The sequence below is a fragment of the Coenobita brevimanus genome, chromosome 29 (assembly GCF_032717465.1).
Source record: "Coenobita brevimanus isolate Jiangsu-jjx chromosome 29, ASM3271746v2, whole genome shotgun sequence".
Lineage (NCBI taxonomy): Eukaryota > Metazoa > Arthropoda > Malacostraca > Decapoda > Coenobitidae > Coenobita > Coenobita brevimanus.
The window spans coordinates 40,508,937-40,527,911 of NC_136982.1; the positions used below are offsets into that span (position 1 = coordinate 40,508,937).

At 41.0% G+C, this 18,975-nt stretch overlaps 1 protein-coding gene across 1 annotated transcript; it reads right to left on the minus strand.

Annotated features, from left to right (window-relative positions):
• Positions 1–504: 504 nt before the first annotated feature.
• On the minus strand, positions 505–18,187 carry Rpn2 (Regulatory particle non-ATPase 2). Its single transcript, XM_080268810.1, has 9 exons — positions 18,139–18,187; positions 14,937–15,054; positions 13,828–13,997; positions 13,358–13,542; positions 10,160–10,390; positions 8,625–8,930; positions 6,838–7,064; positions 2,581–2,830; positions 505–2,386 (listed from the first exon to the last, which is right to left on the minus strand). Exons 1-9 carry the CDS (start codon positions 18,158–18,160, stop codon positions 896–898), a joined length of 3,000 nt encoding a protein of 999 aa, XP_080124936.1. The 5' UTR covers positions 18,161–18,187; the 3' UTR covers positions 505–895.
• Between the last annotated feature and the right edge of the window lie 788 nt (positions 18,188–18,975).

An 18,975-nucleotide genomic window follows, 5' to 3' on the forward strand; every position in this document is an offset into this window, starting at 1 on the left:
TTATGGCACCTGGTGGTTTAGTGGGTAATTATGGCACTCCAATTGGATTGAGCTGGTGAAGGTTTCTATCCAAGGGCTGGTTGGGGTTATTGCTCATGTAATGCCACTCAGGGATGAGTGAGGCTGGTCACTCTCATCTTAAATGTCAGGACCAATATGCCTAGCCCCAGCCTCCTGTGCTCCTCATGGAGCAACATAAGATTGGATAATGGATGGATGGATGGATTAATCCTTTAAAATTCACTTCACATACAACTGCCAGATAACCATTATGCTAACTACAAAGGTAAAAAAGTACCAATGTTCTAGACAGATGCTGGGCAATTAATAGTAAAATATTGGGGAATGCTAAAGTCTATGGGAGTGAAGAATTTCAAGAAATACTCTTGCATCTTAAAAAAAAAAAAGGGGGGGGGGGAAAGGGGGGAGCTCCTAAGCTGTCATCTGTATGTCTTTCATCCAAGCAACTTTATCCTGGCAATATATTACTCATAAAACAACCACGAAGATTAAATACTTTATTTAGAAAGTTAAACATAACTTTTCAGAAGAAAAAAAACCTTGTGTTGGACTTACCGGTATATAAGATTTACCTAACCTATATAAACAGTATCATTCGTTAACTAAACAATATATACCTGGCAACTATTGATGACCAAATTAGTCCGTACGCAATTTTGCATAACATGACTAAGCAAGATTACTGATCTTAATAACTGCATTTATAATATTTCAATCACGTACTCATGCAGTAATGTCATCCCTCTTATTACTTCACAGTTCTTACATTTCAGTCTATCCAGTATTTAAGGTAATTATCACTTAAATCTTCCCACCAGGTACCACCTATTTCTCATGCTTGCTTTGCATCAACTTAATCCTTTTTTGCACCAGTTTAGTCTTCCATATACCTGAAAGGCTCTGGTGGTTCAGGTTCAGCCTCCTCTTCAGTTTTGGGTCCAAGTGCAGGAACAGGCTGGACCAGTTCTTCACTATCCTCGGGCTTGGTATCTCGCATAAGAATGATCCCACCTATTCCCAGCTCCTTGACGGGGGTATAGCGAGACCCTTCAGCCATCCTCACTACCCGAAGCTGTGCCTTCATTACACGTGCAGGGTTGCTCAGTAAGTCAAAAGTTGGCTCTTCCTTCTTCTTTTCCTCCTCTTTCTTCTTTTCTTCTTTTTCCTTTTCTTTCTCTTCTTTTTCTTTCTTTTCTTTCTCCTCATCAACATCCATCTTTTCATCTTTCTGCTCCTTCTTTTTCCGCTCATCATCCTTCTTCTTAGCCTTAGCAGTGATGGAAAGAACAGCAGTGACCTTCTCTGCCACTTCTTTCTTTTTCTCTTCTAGGGGTGGAGGGTATCCGTAAGTTGAAGGTTTAGCATTGGAGTAGAACTGCATCTTCGGCATCTTTAACTCAGAGTTGAGACCAATGAGGCAGGTGGGTGTGAAGGCCATGGAGAGGAAGTGTGCCAAGGGGAACCAATACCAGAACTGAGTGAATACAAACATGCCCACTACTGATGTCATGCTAGTATGACCAGTGCGGGACTGAAGAGAAATTGTCATGTTTCTGCCACCAGCATCAATAATACCCTGGGCAAGGATGGCACCAAATTTAGCAATGGAATCTTCATGCTTGTCTCCAATTACTTTTGCATATAACTGGCGGAAGTCCTTAACCTTGGGGCAAGTGGTCTCAGTCTGTTGTATCAGCACCAAAGCTGAGGCAATTAAAGCCCCTTGCCGTACAAAATTTACTGGGTCATTGGTAAGAGGTTCTAGTAAGCCTAGGGCTTCTTTCTGTCCAGTGCCTGAGCATGCCACTCCCAAGGCCATGGCAGCACCATATCGCACGTGGGGATTGTAGGATTCTGAAAGGAGGGAAACCATACTGGGAATCTGTTCTGGAGACCTGAAGAGCAAGAAACCTAGGGCTTCCACTGCAGCACGTCTTACATCATTATCCACATCTGAAACAGCAACATGCAGGAGGCGCTTCATTGCTGGGGTGGAAGCAGTACCACAGTATGCCATGGCCACGGTGTACATAGCTGCACGTCGCAATATAGCATCTTTGTCCTCACTGAGCTCAGTAATTAAGCGGTCAGCCTGGTCCTGCTGTCCATACATAGTGAGAGCAATACCCTGTGCAAGCCCTCGCAGAATTTTCTCATGTTGAGTGTCACGGGCATAGTTTACCATGTCTGATACTGCCTGCTCATTAGCTGAGCCCAGCATCACCAGACCCATTGCTAAACCTGCTGCCTCCCCAGTCACTGCATCATCTTGGAAGAGAGAGTATTTGAGCTGCTCATAAACATCTGTACGCTGTGTACCCATGGCTGCCAAACCCAGGCCCAAGCAGCCTCCATGCCGAACAATCTGTCATGTGCAAAGATTTCTTGTAATACCTGCCTTACTACTAAAAGGGAATCAGAATATACACTGACAAATTTTACCTGTACAGAGCTACTGGCTACTGGCATCATATTAAAAGGCATACGATATTTTGATAAAATAATTATAAAACTTACCATTAGTCATGAGGACAAAAATGAAACAGACAGAGCACTTACATCACTGGTGGCATCCTTGGTCTGGTTAAGTAGATATTCAATGATGTTGGCACCATGGTTAGCGTGAATGAGACCAAGAGCATAGAGGGAGCCACTCTCAGCATAACCTGGACTATTAGATTCCTTTGGGAGGTAAGCCTGCATCAACGTTAGGGCCTCTTTCTCATGTCCACGATGGATCACACCAAGTGAGGCCGTTGCAGTCATTTTAGCCCAGTTCGTGGCACGTGAGAGCCATTCAAGGTTGTCCCTGAAACATAAAACAATTCATTGTCATCCTACCTCTTTTTCCAATGGACAAGTGGGGTGAAATATTGTCCCTGAAACATAAAACAATTCATTGTCATCCTGCCTCTTTTTCCACTGGACAAGTGGGGTGAAACTATGATTTTCAATTGTGGTGAGTGGGGGCACTCACCATCCACTCACTCGATGTAGTGCTGCTGTCGGGTGTCTACCCTTTCCTCTCCTCCATCCTTCTTTCCTTTCATCCTCTTCTGTCTTTCTTTCCTTGTCCTTCTGTCTACGGGTGACTTTACACTCCCTCTTCTGTCTTTCTTTCCTTCATTCTTTCCTCTTGCTTCTGCCTGTGGGTGACTCTACACTGAGTGACATGCCAAATGGTTTCCTGTACAACAGGAAACCATTCACTACGCTGGTTGGTAACCATATAACCAAATTAAGGCGCCTGGTGGTTTAGTGGGTAATTATTGCGCTCCAGTCAGATTGAGCCGGTGAAGGTTTATATCCAAGGGGTGGTTGGGGTTGACTGCTCATGTAATGCCACCCAGGGATGATTAAGGCTGGTCACTCTCATCTTAAATGTCGGGACCAACTGCCTAGCCCCGGGCTCCTACGCTCCTCATGGGGCAATGTAGGATTGGATGATGGATATATCAATTTATCCATCCAATCTTACACTGCCCCATGAGGAGCATAGGAGCCCGGTGCTAGGCAGTTGGTCCCGACATTTAAGATGAGAGTGATATATATACTGTATATATATATATACATATATGTGGCAGGTGGGGGCACTCACCATCCACTCACTCGATGTAGTGCTGCTCTCGGGTGTCAGCCCTTTCCTCTCCATCCTTCTTTCCTTCCATTCTCTTCTGTCTGTTTTTCCTTCATTCTTTCCTTGTCCTTCTGCCTACGGGTGACTTTACATTCCCTCTTCTGTCTTTCTTTCCTTCATTCTTTCCACTTCCTTCAGCCTGTGGGGGACTCTACACTGAGTGACAGGCCAAATGGTTTCCTGTGCACCAGGAAACCATTTACTATGCTGGGTGGTAACCTTATAACCAAATTTTGGCACCTGGTGGTTTAGTGGGTAATTATTGCACTCCAATCAGATTGAGCTGGTGAAGGTTTATATCCAAGGGGTGGTTGGGGTTGACTGCTCATGTAATGCCACTCAGGGATGAGTGAGGCTGGTCACTCTCATCTTAAATGTCAGGACCAACTGCCTAGCCCTGGGCTCCTACGTTCCTCATGGGGCAATGTAGGAGTGGATGATGGATGGATGGATGGATGGATGGATGGATATATATATATATATATATATATATATATATGGAGAGAATGGATAATGAGCGATTGGTGAAAAAGATAACTAGATCTGATGTGAGAGGTGTAAGGCTGAGAGGAAGACCACGAATAGGATGGATGGACAGTGTGAAGAGAGTGCTGGATGCGAGAGGGATGTCTGTTGAGCAAGGAAGAGTGGCTGTGCGTGACAGAAATAAATGGAGAGAAATTGTGAATGAATAAGTGATGACGCAGCCCTGAGGGGATATTCTCCAGCATTTGGTCTGATCAGCTAGTCAGGTCAGGTGCGGGTAAGGGGATGGGTCTGTTATGATGTGGCAGGGGTAAACCAGTTCTGCTGTCGGACCCTGCTGCGGATGTCACTGATTGCATTGCGCAGTTGACACTTGTGCGGTGTGGTGCGGTGAGGATCTGTCCGTTCTCCCCTTTGGGGCTAAGATGCAAATGAATGTGTTTGAATGGATGAATAAATGGGGAGTGTGTCGTCCTGTCTCGGCTACCTCCCTTTCCATGGGGGAAGCAACCTAGGTATATATATAATATATATATATATATATATATATATATATATATATATATATATATATATATATATATATATATAACACTACCTCACCCCACCCTGGGGTGTGGAAGGAGGTCTGGATGATGATAAGTACACATAGCCAGTCATTCTTCACCATCAACCCCTTGAACTAGGTGATGTATTCTGATGTTTTTTTGCTGTCATCACCAGATGATTTTACCTAGTTTGAAAAACACTTGTAATGACAGGGTAATGAAGGCAATACCTAACACATATGAGGCGTCTAGAGCCAAAGGGGCATCTCCACCAATATACTGGTTTTAAGTTAGGTATGGGAGACAACAGGCTTAACCCTCTTCTCAGTGACAGCACTGGTTGCCATACAAGATTCGGCCTTCTGGACAGTGGTAGAGGGGCTCAAAGTCACGTGGGTTTGTCCATGCTGCCGGGCAAACAAATCAGAGCAGGCAGGCATCTAAGCCACACAGCCCAAACCAATCAGCATTCTCACTCTCTGCCACTCCCCCAGAGCAGCCAATCAGCAAGCGTGTGGCCCGCCCGGTGTGACGGTGAGGATTCCTTCCCGTGTTCACTGAGGTGTATAATTATTACGTATTGGATTTTTACCCCATTTATCGTGGATTATTGGTGACAAGATGAGCTGTTGTTATTAGGGTTGAAGGGGGGGTGACAAGATGAGTTCATCACATAGTTACAGTGAGGAGGTGGTGCCTATAACCTCTCGTGTCAGAAGAGTGTGGAGAAGTGGAAAAAGGTAGAAAGGAAGAGGAAAAGAGAGTGGTGAGGGGAGACAGCGGGAGGGGGCGTAGCACCGAGGAGGCAGAGTTGGATGTCGATCTCCTAGATGACGACCCCACCATTTAACCCCCCACTACCCCTTCTCAATTTACTTAAGCACTACACTACTTTTTTTTTTTTTTTTTTAGTGTTATTATTTCAATCTATTATGGTAGAGGAAAAATAATAACTGCATTGATTTCAGTTTTAGTTGTAAAAGACGTGAAATTACAGTAATAATTATTTGTTTATTAATATTAAGTGAACTGGAATCTTCAGTTAATAAAGTTTTGTACATTAATACATTCGTTGATGTTTTTTCTGCTATGTTTTTAAATCCCTACAATATGTTATTATGTCCACTTATAAATTGGGGGTTTGGTTTACTGCCTATTTTGTGGTTACGGTTATTATTGTTTTGTTTTTTTGGCTTTACATGTAGAGCATAGGCGCTGATGATCATTTTGATGTATAAAAGGTTTGTTTATTGCCTTCTGGCTATGATGTTGCCATAAACACAACTTTAAAGCGTCATAACTCAAAAGTACATTTTGGCGCCGATGCCCCTTTGGTTCTAGACGCCTCATATAATCCATGAAATCTTGATTTGGAAACAGTAAGAATAAATAAATGTAATCCTCTGACTGTACAGGTCAATCATTCATCAATAGCTGTACTCCATCATTACACTTCCTATGAGTGCTTACACCTGACTTTACCCATGTAACACCTTTACCTTTGTTTAACACTATGCTACCACACCAAATCTTTCTTATTTGAACACCCTTTCCCATTTTTCATTTGTAACTTTCACATTCCACACAACTATACCTGTCTGTCTAGATTAACAGGGTCCAGGGAAAGCACAGGAGCAAGTCCTAACGTTTCTGTACCCTTCCAAAATAATTACAGGCAATAGAATTTCCAGTCACATAACCCCCATCCGCACCAAAGTGTGACATAGTTGTCTGTGCAATGTATTGCAAACCTCCCACGCCAGACTGAAAGTACAAATGCAGAATTATCAACGGTGCCCATTGAAACAGGCCACACACACACAAACACACAGGGAAACATTACTGAAGCCTTTAAAACTCTCTGCCCACCTCACCTGCAGTCCACCTATATTCTTTGTTAATTAAGTGAACTTCATATATGTCAGTGGGATGCAGCCATACAGTAGTAAAGTGGAAGTACACCCAGAGCCAATCCTATAATACCCCCTACAAGGTGCTTTGGCCTGCACTTTGGCAACCACAGTTCAAAACAACTAAGGATATGACACTGACCTACACCTCCGGTAGCATTATAAGACCAGCCTTCAGAGGTCTGAACTCTATGCAGACGCTATACAAATACTATAATACTGTAGAGTAATTCACCTGAGGAACTGGTCTGATGTGGTGCCACAGTGCATAAAAGCATTGGCAATGACAGTGGCTGTGTGACAAACTGATGCACGCACAGCTTCCTTGCTATGACGCAGGATCAGCATGTCAGTGTGGTTGTTGGCAATCAGAAACTGCAGATGCTGCTCAATTGTCATCTCACCACTTAGAATCTTCGCTAACTTTTCCACACGTGTCTGATGAATCTTCTCTAGCTCCGTCTGGTCAGGACAATGGTTAATATGGAGTGTTACAAAAGTTTTACAATACAATGAAGAATATTTCTGATTAGAATTAAATTACTGTATTAACAACTGCTTTAATTATACAGTCTACAAAGACACCATATCAAAAATCCATAAGGAAAATCAAACTAAGCCATATACAGCTAAATTATTCAAATATCAAAGACTGATGTCCTACATGACACGCTGGTACATGTCCCAGTGTTTATCAAAACCACTCCTGCCTTACCTCCTAATAAAAAATGGCGTGGGTCATACAAATATTTAATCCATCACAGTGGCTAATATGCAAATGATTCTGGGACAATATAAGCAAAATGAGACCATGAAAAATGAAACACATATGTAAGACCTACAACAGAGTATAACTTAGAATTACGCTTGCGAGGTACCTTAAAAACACGTGCATAAAAAAAACAGTCATTAAGCCTCTCAGTACAACGGTATCTGATTCAGAATTTTTTAATTACCAGGGAGGACATCTTGTAATGAAAGAGCTAGAAATAGTCTACAATTGCCAGTCCAATTAGATATCCAAAGTATTCCATTTCATGATGGCAACCATCAAATACTATCAAACTATGTCAGCTAAAAACACATCTCTCTGTGATGATAAGGTGAGAAACAGTATTATCCTCTTCAGTTGTTTATGTCTTATATCAGTATGTGTGGCTGAGCAGATCTGTTGATCACAGATGAGCAACTGCTTTTTTTTTTTTTTTATGTGACCGACTCTGGGCATAGGCTTCACAGCCTGCTTTCAAGGCCCAGTAGTCCTCCTACGTACCGCACACCTCTACATGTCACCACTTCGGCGCTAACACCCACCGTCCATACTGAATACATGCTAGGGCTGTCTTATACAGGACTGGTGTATAGGTATTAGCGGGGGTATTTTTACGACATGTCGGCAGGTCTTCTGGCAGATCAGTAAAGTCTGATTTTATGAAATTCAAATCCTTAAACTGTTCCCTGCCCCAGCAGGATTTGAACCCGGGTCCGTTAGGACTGCAGGCCACCTCTACCAATTGAGCTACCGCTACCCTACAGGTACAGTACAGTATAGTACATACACCCTGTAGTGATCTAGCACCCCTTAGTGGTAGACTGTACCTCACCAGGGTCATATCAAGGTCCTCCCCATGGCAAGGTGCAAGGATATATGAGGTGCTTTGTCACCTGGGTGGACACTGCAGCTACTCCACCCAAGATGCACAAGGCCACTATGTATAGGCTCCTTGTCAGCATGCCTTTCACTTAGATGTCTGATGTTTCATATAATTCTATCAACAAAAAATCTGGTTTAGCTGAGATCTGTTGTTTTGAAGGGGATAAAATACAAAATATTTCAAGAAGGGCATGTAACAGACATGTGATAGGTACTGCACTAAGGAGCATTACTTGTTTCAATCTTCAAGTGATATATGGATACCAGACTCTAATCACCCTCTCATTTCTAATAAAGGGCACCAAGTTTCTCCATATGATACAGGGGAACCTCTTAGAATCTAACTTAATATACTGATTTTGCCTTACCAGATCATCCAGAGTCTTCTCCTCACTCATTGGTGTGTCACCGGATTCTTCTTCCGTTGCTGGTTTCTCCTCCTCTTCTTCTGTCGTGGAGGTGGTGGTGGTGGTGGTAGGTGGGGTAGTGGTGGTTGTGGTTGTGGTGGTCGATGAGGTGGCAGCATTATCAGTAGAGGTAGGGGGGTCTACATTACGAAGAAGGGATGGGACAGGGGCAGTGGTGCGCAGGCCCTGACGCACGTGTGACAACAGGTCCTGCGTGGCACTCTCATACAGGTCAAACCCAATCTGATACGCCATCAACTCATTATCCTGCCAAAGCATTAGCCCATTAACAGGTGAAAATAGTAAACAGATTTCTATGCACTTCAGTACTTATGACACTTAACTGAAATATCATTCAATCATAACTGAAGCAAATATTAATATGATACATGGAAGATTTGAATATTGTGCCATAAACTACAATGAAGATCATTTAATTTTGTTTTCAATATACAAAAAATCGTTTGCTCAGTTTAGAACAGGGAAAGAAAGTTTCACCATCTCTTTACCACCTCACTCCAGAGTACAGGTACACATCTTCATTGTTGTTTTTTCATACTGCTCATTATAAAAACACTGGCTCATACGGCATGATACTAGCATTGAATAACTTTACGACAAATAAAGCATACGAAGTATCTAGCATAAAACAGTAACTAACACCTACTAGTATGTATTACAGTCCTGAAATCCAGCTTGCTTGAAGACAATAGCATTTCCATACTTCCTGGCAGCAGTGTATAGTATTTTTTAACTCCCCAAATTCTTGGTGACTAATAATACATGATAGTATTGACTGTGTCATCAAATATGTACCACCTAAGAGGAACTTCTTGACGTGCAGAGTTGCATACCAATCACTAAGTTCATTCAGTACAGTAACTAATAATCCTCCCAGCACTGTAAACATTTCCAAAGCTTCATTTGTTCCTCAACATTGTCCAAATTAGTTTGTTCATCTAATAAATTTTAGTTGATTTCAAAATGGAGATACAGTAACCTTCATATCATGAAAACATATGACTGAGGAAGGCAATGACATTCATTTTCCTAGAACACTAGCAGCCTCTTCTTGAGCTATGCATAAAACTTTGGGTCATAGTCTTTCTGTTCTTGACATTCAAAACATATGTTTATATACAGTAAAAACACTAAATGCAAACCCAGAATATCAAACAACTACCATACACATGCAAATAAGAGTATTTCTGTGCATTACACCTGTAACTTCTATAATACACCTGCATAGGCATCATTTACAAAAAGTAAGAGTCTTGGAAAATAGGACAAAGCCTATCATTCTTATCTGAAGATTCATATTGATCCTGGACTTTATGATACCAAGACTACAAGATTTTACAGTTTCACAATACTGAAGCAATTAAAGCATCACCAACAGAATTTTAAACATGTGATCCCAAAGCTGACTGAAAGCCTGCTACTCAGTGAAGATTCAGTAAATGAACTACCCAGTGACAAAATCAAATTACACTCACCATGGCTTCGCTCTTGAGGCTGTCGTTTTTGATAAGTTTATCAAGAATTGCAGCCACTTCATGGGGTTTGTCCAGATGTATAAGACACTGGCACATGTTGACGTAGTCTGGAGTGTCAAGGCCCTGGTACAGTGCTACCAGCTGTTCCAGCACCTCGTCTCGGAATTTGCGCTGCTCTATATACTGCATCCCAATCTTGTATGAGTATGTCAAACTACCAACAATGTCATCCTGAAATCAACAATAACAGCTCATAAAATACATGTATGCTTCATCCCTGCAAATTTACATTATTTAGTCAGTAGATGGGTGAGTACCATCAACCCTGGAAGGTATAATCATAACAGTGAAATGTGGCTACAAGCTTGGTGATTCACCACACCATCATCACACTCTAGCAGGAACATTCAGCCATAAGCACATGGAGTCAAAGCCCCAGCTTACCCTCTAACACATAAATCTTAGTACACATCAGATTTCTTTTTTTCCTAACATAGGCCAGCAACTGCTGAGAAGTTCTTTTAGCTGGTTTTGGGACTAGTTTAGCTTTCAGTTCTGAGAATAAATCAGCTGAACAATGACCAACCTCAATGAATGGATCCCTTAAGAGGAAGAATGGCATCATTTTAATGTATGTATATGTAACATAATTAGCCTGAAAGAATATGCATCATCATCCTAACCTTGCTTCCCTATGACAGCTAAAAAAAAAAAAAAAAAAATCCAATGAAACAGGTCAAGCATCTATCTATTCATAATCTGCACCTTGGAAACTTGCAACTCCACCCTAGAAACAGGCACCTCACATACATTGTGCTTCATTAGTTTAATCCTTAATGGAATGGTCTTCCCGTAGCCAAATAAATTCATCAAGTGATTGCCAGAAGTGTACTGTACAAAGAAGTTTTTAAGAGGTTAAACTCCTGTATCACCTGCGTGGACTAGAATCCTTCCATCGTCTGCCATATTAAAAAAGGGGTGCATCTCTTGTCATGTACACAGCATGAAAACAACCTCCGTCAAATACTGATGCAGACTGATCACCTTGGATAAAAAAAAATATAAATAAATTGACTCTATCGAATATGTTTATGTGAAGCTACAGAAAGTGATGAATGTTTTTGGCGTGTCAGATACAGCCAGGATTTCAGGGGCTTGAATGGTGAACGAATAGAAGCGTGGCCCATTGGATTTGGCAAATTTGGCCCATCTGGACATCGCTACTCCTCACCCTGCCCTAAGGTGGGAAAAGAGGTCCGGATGATGATGATCAATGATAATGATGATGATGATGGTGATAAAAAAAATAAATAAAACACTAATCATAATAATAATAATAATAATAATTTGTGGTAGGTGGGGGCACTCACCATACACTCACTCAATGTAGTGCTGCCCTCGAGTGACTGCCCTTTCCTCTCTTCCTTCCTTTTCTGTCTTTACTTCCTTCATTCTTTCCTCTTCCTTCTGCCTGAGGGTGACTTTACACATTCTCTTCTGTCTTTCTTTCCTCTTCTTCTGCCTATGGGTGACTCTACAGTGAGTGACAAGCCAAATGGTTTCTTGTTCACCAGGAAATCATTTACTATGCTGGGTGGTAACCACATAACCAAATAATGGCGCCTGTTGGTTTAGTGGGCAATTAAGGTGCTCCAACTGGATTATGCCTGTGCAGGTTTATATCCAATAGGTGTTTGGGGTTTATTGCTGTAATGCCACTCAGTGATGAGTGAAGCTGGTCACTCTCATCTTAAATATCAGAACCAACTTGCCTAGCTCCGGGCTCCTATGCTCCACATGGGGCAACACAGGATAAGATGATGATGATTATGATTATATATATATATATATATATATATACAAAAGCAAAAGCCAAGCCCTAATAAGCTGCATCCCATTCATTGTTTTTTTCTCTGTTCTTATTCACTTACATCCTAATCTCTTCAGCCCACCGACATACTTCATACCAGTATTTCATTCTGGTAAATTTCAAAAGAATTCATTAAGCTTATGGGAGATGCAGACAAATGGGTTACAATCTTCATATAAACCTTGTGCATGAAGATTTACGCTCTATTACTGTCTAGATAATACAAGTTATTCAGAGACTTTTTGAGCTGATTCAATGATGTACTATGGTATTCTACCTGCATGAACCAACTTACCTGTACACTCAAGAAAAATTCTGTGCACAACATTTGCCCATCATTTTGAACTCCTAAATTAGGGAGACAAGTGCTAGTGAACCAGCAGACAAGCACTTCATGCTCTGGTAACTGTGAGAGGACTGGGGTTATGGGAGAAGGTGGGTTAGGGGAGCTCCCTGTTCCTAATCCTCCTCCTCCCACCTACAGCCCTCATACACATTATTACCAGACAGATGACTGTTTGGTTACTGCTTCACCAGCACTTGTCTTACATGCAGTGGTTCAAAGTGGCAGGCAAGCGAACAACTCAGAACTCTTCTCAAGTGTAAATATCATTACTGTTTCTACATCATATTATCTCCCATTTTCAATTCACCCATACTTAACAAACTTATCAGCAGAACAAAGCATCATATTCATAGGTTGTATATTTCATGCCTCCATTTTATATTCAGATTCATTGAGTACATTCCATTTCATCCAACACATCAGTGTCCATCCATCCATCCATCATCTAATCCTACGCTGCCCCATGAGAAGCACAGGACCCCAGGGCTAGGCAAGTTGGTCATGATATTTAAGATGAGAGTGACCAGCCTCACTCACCTGAGTGACATTACGTGAGCATTAAACCCCAACCACCCCTTGGATATAAACCTTCATTGGCTCAATCCAACTGAAGGCGTCAAAATTTGGTTAAGTAGTTACCACCCAGCATAGTAAATGGTTTCCTGGTGTACAGGAAACCATTTGGCTTGTCACTCAGTGTACAGTCACCCATAGGCAAATGGAAGAGGAAAGAATGAAGGAAAGAAAGACAGATGAGGGAGTGTAAAGTCACCTGTAGGCAGAAGGACATGGAAAGAATGATGTAAAGGAAGACAGAAGAAGGAAAGAAAGAAGGCAGGAGGAGAGGAAAAGGCAGACACCTGAAAGCAGCACTACATCAAGTGAGTGGATGCTGAGTGCCCCCACCTACCACAAACATCAGTGTCAAGTATATGAATAACACAAAGTCCAATCAAAATTTTCTTAGGCTCAGCTCACTCACCGAGGTCATAATTGCTTCCCTGAACCAGTCCATTCGGTGAGTCTCGAGAGCAATGCCAATGGCATGACGGTACTGCTGGTCTTGGATGCAGCGCTGGAACATGTTGTTGAGCAGTGTCTCCAGCCGTGAGTCCATCTTTGCATCTTTCTGGGCTCGCAGCTTGATGTAGTGGTCTATTGCATGAACTGTGAATACAAATTGTTTTTTTATTCCATGGATACAATAACACTTTACCACTAACATACTGCAGTACTATGTGATACAAAACTAGAATCTTTACTAATGTCAAAGCTTGCTAAGCTCCCAAACACTCTGTATTTTATATTATCCATGCCACCTAAAATGAAATCTCTCAGATTTCACACATACCTGTGTATAGTCTCCTTGCACATTTCATCCATTAAACTCTCCTGTCAATTATTTGGCTTTATTAGTGTGCAAATCCTCTCATAAACATAAACCACAATTACCTTTGATTGTGTCAATGTAGAGGTGGTTGGGGTCAGAGTGGAGCAAGGGACCTGACCGAAGAGCATATGTGAGAGAATCTAGGTAGGATCCCAGGTGGAAGTACACTTTTGACACCAACAATGCTGCCAACTCGCGCTTTGGGAAGTTGGGATCTTCCTCCAGTCTCTCACTACAATACCAGTGGAAACAGTATTTGAATAAGTAATATATGTACAGTTATTATATTTTAGTACAATGGAGTCAAAAATATACAGTACATACTGTACACTACCTTTAATTTATGAACATTTTTTCACATGCGAACTCATGTAGCCTAGTTACCAAGACCTACTTGAGCATTACAGATACAATGTACAAATTGATACCATACATCATGTGCATCTCCATGTCCACTGTATCTCTAGTGCTGTATAGTAGCTGCTTCTTCCACTGGATAATGAGCTCTCTCCATGCAAATATCCAGCACAAAATGAGAAGTGTGGAGAGCACAAGAAGGTTGGCAAAAGAAAGAACTGATCTTCATTCTATAGATGCATCAGTCACAGCCATGAAGCTGTTGCACATACTGTACTCTACAGTACCATATACTAGAGAGAGAGAGAGAGAGAGAGAGAGAAGAGAGTGAGAGGGGGGGGAGGGGGGAGATTATAAATGAGCTGGGGATAGGTGCTGAAAGACTACAACCATTTTCACATATTCCCTGCATGCTGTAAATAACTGAAAGTGAAGTGTATTGCATCTGTAGCTATATATCCCCTCCTTTGCAGTGGCATCAGTATGTAATAACGCACTGTCCAGCAAATGTGTTGCAAGATGACTCATACCTCTTGTGGTACATGGAGGGAGGAGGTCATACCTGAAAATTTTGTATCTCCTGAAATCATATCCCTAGGAGATCACAGAGCTGTGCTGTGATCATCCCATCCTTTGTAATTATCAAAAACTATGATAATGATAACATCAGATCAATAGTACCTGAATTCCAAATTAAACATACACTGTAAAATTACAACATAAAAAGCTTCACTTATAAGGTGAGATGATAGACCGTGTCTACTTCATCAAAACACCACTACAGAAAAAATCAACCAAACAAGCACATGCTCACATCTTCTGAATGGAGTCCGCAATCTCTGGCCAGAAGGTGTCAGTGATCTGGTTGAGGCGCTCCAGGGCAAAGACACGCAGCTGGTTTTCTGGCTCGTCCAGCAGGGCCAGAATCCCCGCTGCAAAGAGGGACACATTAATTATCAACATTATCACCACCACCTCCATTACAACCTCCTTTTCCCTGAAAACAGGGAAAGAGAAAAAAAAATGATCAGAGGGAGAATTATTTGAAAGTATGCTCAGTGATATGAACCATACACACAAACTTCATCATCAACAACTCAAGTCCCTGAAATCTGATTCAACCTCATTGGCATGGCCATCTGCAAAGGATAAATAGTCAATCCTCACTTAAGGTTTATGATGTGTCTATGCAAAATGCAACCTTGTATGAAACAACTTAAAGACAAGCTTCTCCTTCATGAATGAGGGATTTAGCCCCCTAAAATGCACAAAAACAAATCCACACCCACACAAAATATAGCTGTACAGTATAGCTACCGTTTCTGACTTCAAAATAAATCAATAATTGATCACAGTCAACTTTTGGTAAAGTACATATGTTAGTTGGCAACTAACTAATGAAACAGACAAGTGAAACAACTTTAACTGTGGACTAAAAGTACATTTAGTTTACTACATGAAAAAGATGAGTGAAAATCTAGGAGAGCTCCTACACATATATTACATGTAGCTGCCATTACTGTACTGTACTTTTTCTTAACAAAATCTAACTTTTTTTTTTTTTTTTTTTTTTTTTTTTTACATGAGGAAGAACAAACTAAAGGCTGAGACCACAAAAGTTCCTTCCAAGAAAAAAAACAAACAAACACAATACAAAAAAGAGCCAAATTCAAGATAAAGGCTTATCTATCTATCTATCTGTAGCCAGAAGCTACAGGCCTAATCCTGTAAGGAATGGCCATATGTTTTTGAGTTACAAGGTTTTATGGGGAGGGGCACTACCCCTCTGCCAACCCACTTGCTGACAAGTAGGGAACACGTGGGTTGCTTATATTGTTAACACCCAGCATTGTAAATCGTTTCCTGGCATACAAGAAACCATTAGGTTTGTCACTCAATGTACAGCCACCTGAAAAGGAAAGAAGTATACCGGTACTGTAATAATAAGTGGCAGGAAAAATGGGAGAAATAGGAAGAGAGGAGGGCAGACACAGGAAAGTGAAGAAAGAAGTAGGCAGTACGGTACTGCATCAAGCGAGTGGACAACATGATTAAAAAGTTGCATAAATGTGCAACTCTGGAAAAAAAAAAAAAAAAAAAAAAAAAAAAAAATTTACACACAAGCAAGGCCAAATGGGAGCAAACCTAACCATGAAACCAACATTCCTCCACCGTAATCAAGTTATCATAACAGAAAAGCTCTAATTGGGGCTCAAATGGCAACGATACTATTTTCTTCTCTTTTATACGAAGACCCCACCCCCCAAAAAAATATATACACAATTATCTGGATGATGAAAGCATTTGATTATCCTATATAAGTGACTCTGCAAAAACTAGCTGGCTATGGTATTACATGAAACATCTACAAATGGAATGAAACATTCCTGACTGGAAGAAAGCAAAGTATACATCAAAGAAATTTACTCAGCTGAATGGAATACCACAAGGCAGTGTGTTGGGACCAATTCTTTTTGTGTTGTTTATTAATGACCTACCAGACTTTGTAAAGTCAAGAACACATTTATTTGAGGATGACACCAAGATATTTTGAAGGACTGAGACAAAGATCAAACAGCATTACAGGAGAGCCTCAATGCACTCCAAGATTGGCTGAAAGATAGTCTCCTCTCCTTTCACCCAGAGAAATGCAAGCACTTTAAAACTTGTAGTAGGTATAAAGCACCAGAAATAACTAGCTACTACCTAAAGACCCAGAATAATGAAATCACAGAAATAATGTCAATTATAAAAACGATCTGGGAGTGATAACAGATAGTAATCTAACATTCACAGTGCATATACCAGGACACGAAAAAGTGACCAAAGCTAATCGGATAATGGGATTGATAAGGTCATTTGTATCTTCAGATATACCGGTACATACATTCCAAAATCTTTTTAAAACAACAGTTAGACCCCACTTAGAATATGCCCAGTCTGTGTGGTCACCATACAAGATGGAAGAAACATAAGAATGGTGGAAAATGTTCTCTGAAGAGCCTCGAAGTTGATACCGGAATGAAGTCTCTTGGCTACCCAGAACGATTAAAAGCACTGGATATGCCTTCTATGGCTTGTCAGTGTGTAAGGGAAGACGTGATTCAAGTACTGTATATAGTATAGAGCAAGAAGTGGTATGTATGGCCCAGAAGTGAACTTCACTGTACAAAGAAATGAAGGGCCACCCCGTGGTAACACCAAGAAACTGAAAAAAGAATGGAGGACAAAACTGAGGTAGATGTCTTTTAGCTCAAGAACTGTGGATGTACAGAACATCTTGCCCAATGAAGTGACTGAGGCATAAAATGTGATATTTTTTGAAAAGCTCTTTGACAGGTTTTGGAAAAATCAAGCCATTAAAAATAATCTTGAGGGAAAAATAACCACCACCCTAGGCCACCACATTAGTTTGATCCCAGATGATGAAGATCTGGACGTAGAGGACTAACATGACCTCCGTCCAGTATTGCCGTAAGGTTCCATAAAGTTAGGTAAGAAGAATGGGGGGAGGGGAGGTATAAAATGCTATAATTTTAAGGAGGTACTCTGTACACTATTCACAATGGCACTTAATCATGAAATGGCTATAAATTATATAACACCTGCATCACTGGGTAGCATTAACGAGAAAGAACAAATAAAGAAATGGAAGAACACATATCTATCACATAAAACGTTTTTGCAAAACAAACTGGTCTGGTTTATCAGTTATTCTCCTACAGCAATGAGGCAATATTTTTCTAAAGTACTACCTTGTGCCTACATCATAGTTCTCTTTCAATGTAACAGGACAGCCACAGTAATATTTAATACCAGGAACACAACAGTAACGGCAACATAATTTCTGGTTAAGAAAGTGACAAGCCGCTATCAACAAACTTTCCTTGAGGCATTCCCTGCTACATTTCGTCAATTTTACCATTGAAATACTTACCGATGACACATTACTGATACTGTGGAAGGGAAAATGCACTCATGAAGCTACAGGTTACAAAGAAAAAGCTATATTTTACCTGCAGAAGTAATGAAGCCCATCTCCCTCAGAAAATGACTACACAAATTTGAGGTTCAGAGGGACGGCAACAACACAAAAGATCTACATGCTAAATCATGCACAAAACTATAATTACAACTAGAAATTAAATATTTTGGCTAAAAAAAAATTACTATATGAAGTGGCTATAATAAATAAAAAATAAGTCCCCTCTTTAGTAAACTAGATGTCAAGGGATTTTATGTGCAATGTTGACAACACGCGCAGACGAAACCCTTCTTAGGCAGGGTTGCCAAGGTTTTTGTTTTCCCGCAAAAGAGAGTCATGGGGAAACTGTAGGAATTTTGGGCTGTGGGTTTTGGAGCAATATTTAGAGGAGTGGTAGATTTTTGGCCTTTTTCTCGTTGTCTGGAAGAAATCTGAGTCAATATGATCATGCGCTTTGTATGTTGTTATACAAATAAGGTTAGACTGGATGATATCACTTACTGGCAATGGCAGGGGATAAAGAATCCAATATTAGATTAATCCAACGTTACGATTATCACACACACACACACACACACACATCATCATCATCATCATCCAGACTTCCTTTCCCACCCAAGGACAGGGTGAGGAGTAGCAGTGTCCAGACAGCACAAACTTGCCCAGTCACTCATCGCTCATGAGCGTCCGGCCAATGGTTATTGCCGGACGGAGAGAGGACAAGGAGCTCAAAAAATGCCGAACTACACACACACACACACACACACACCAGATGAAGACAAGTTTCTTATGCATTTCAACTGTGCATTTGTGTTCCAAGGACAAATGATAAGTTAGGTGAAACTAATAAAGCACACAACAAGAAACA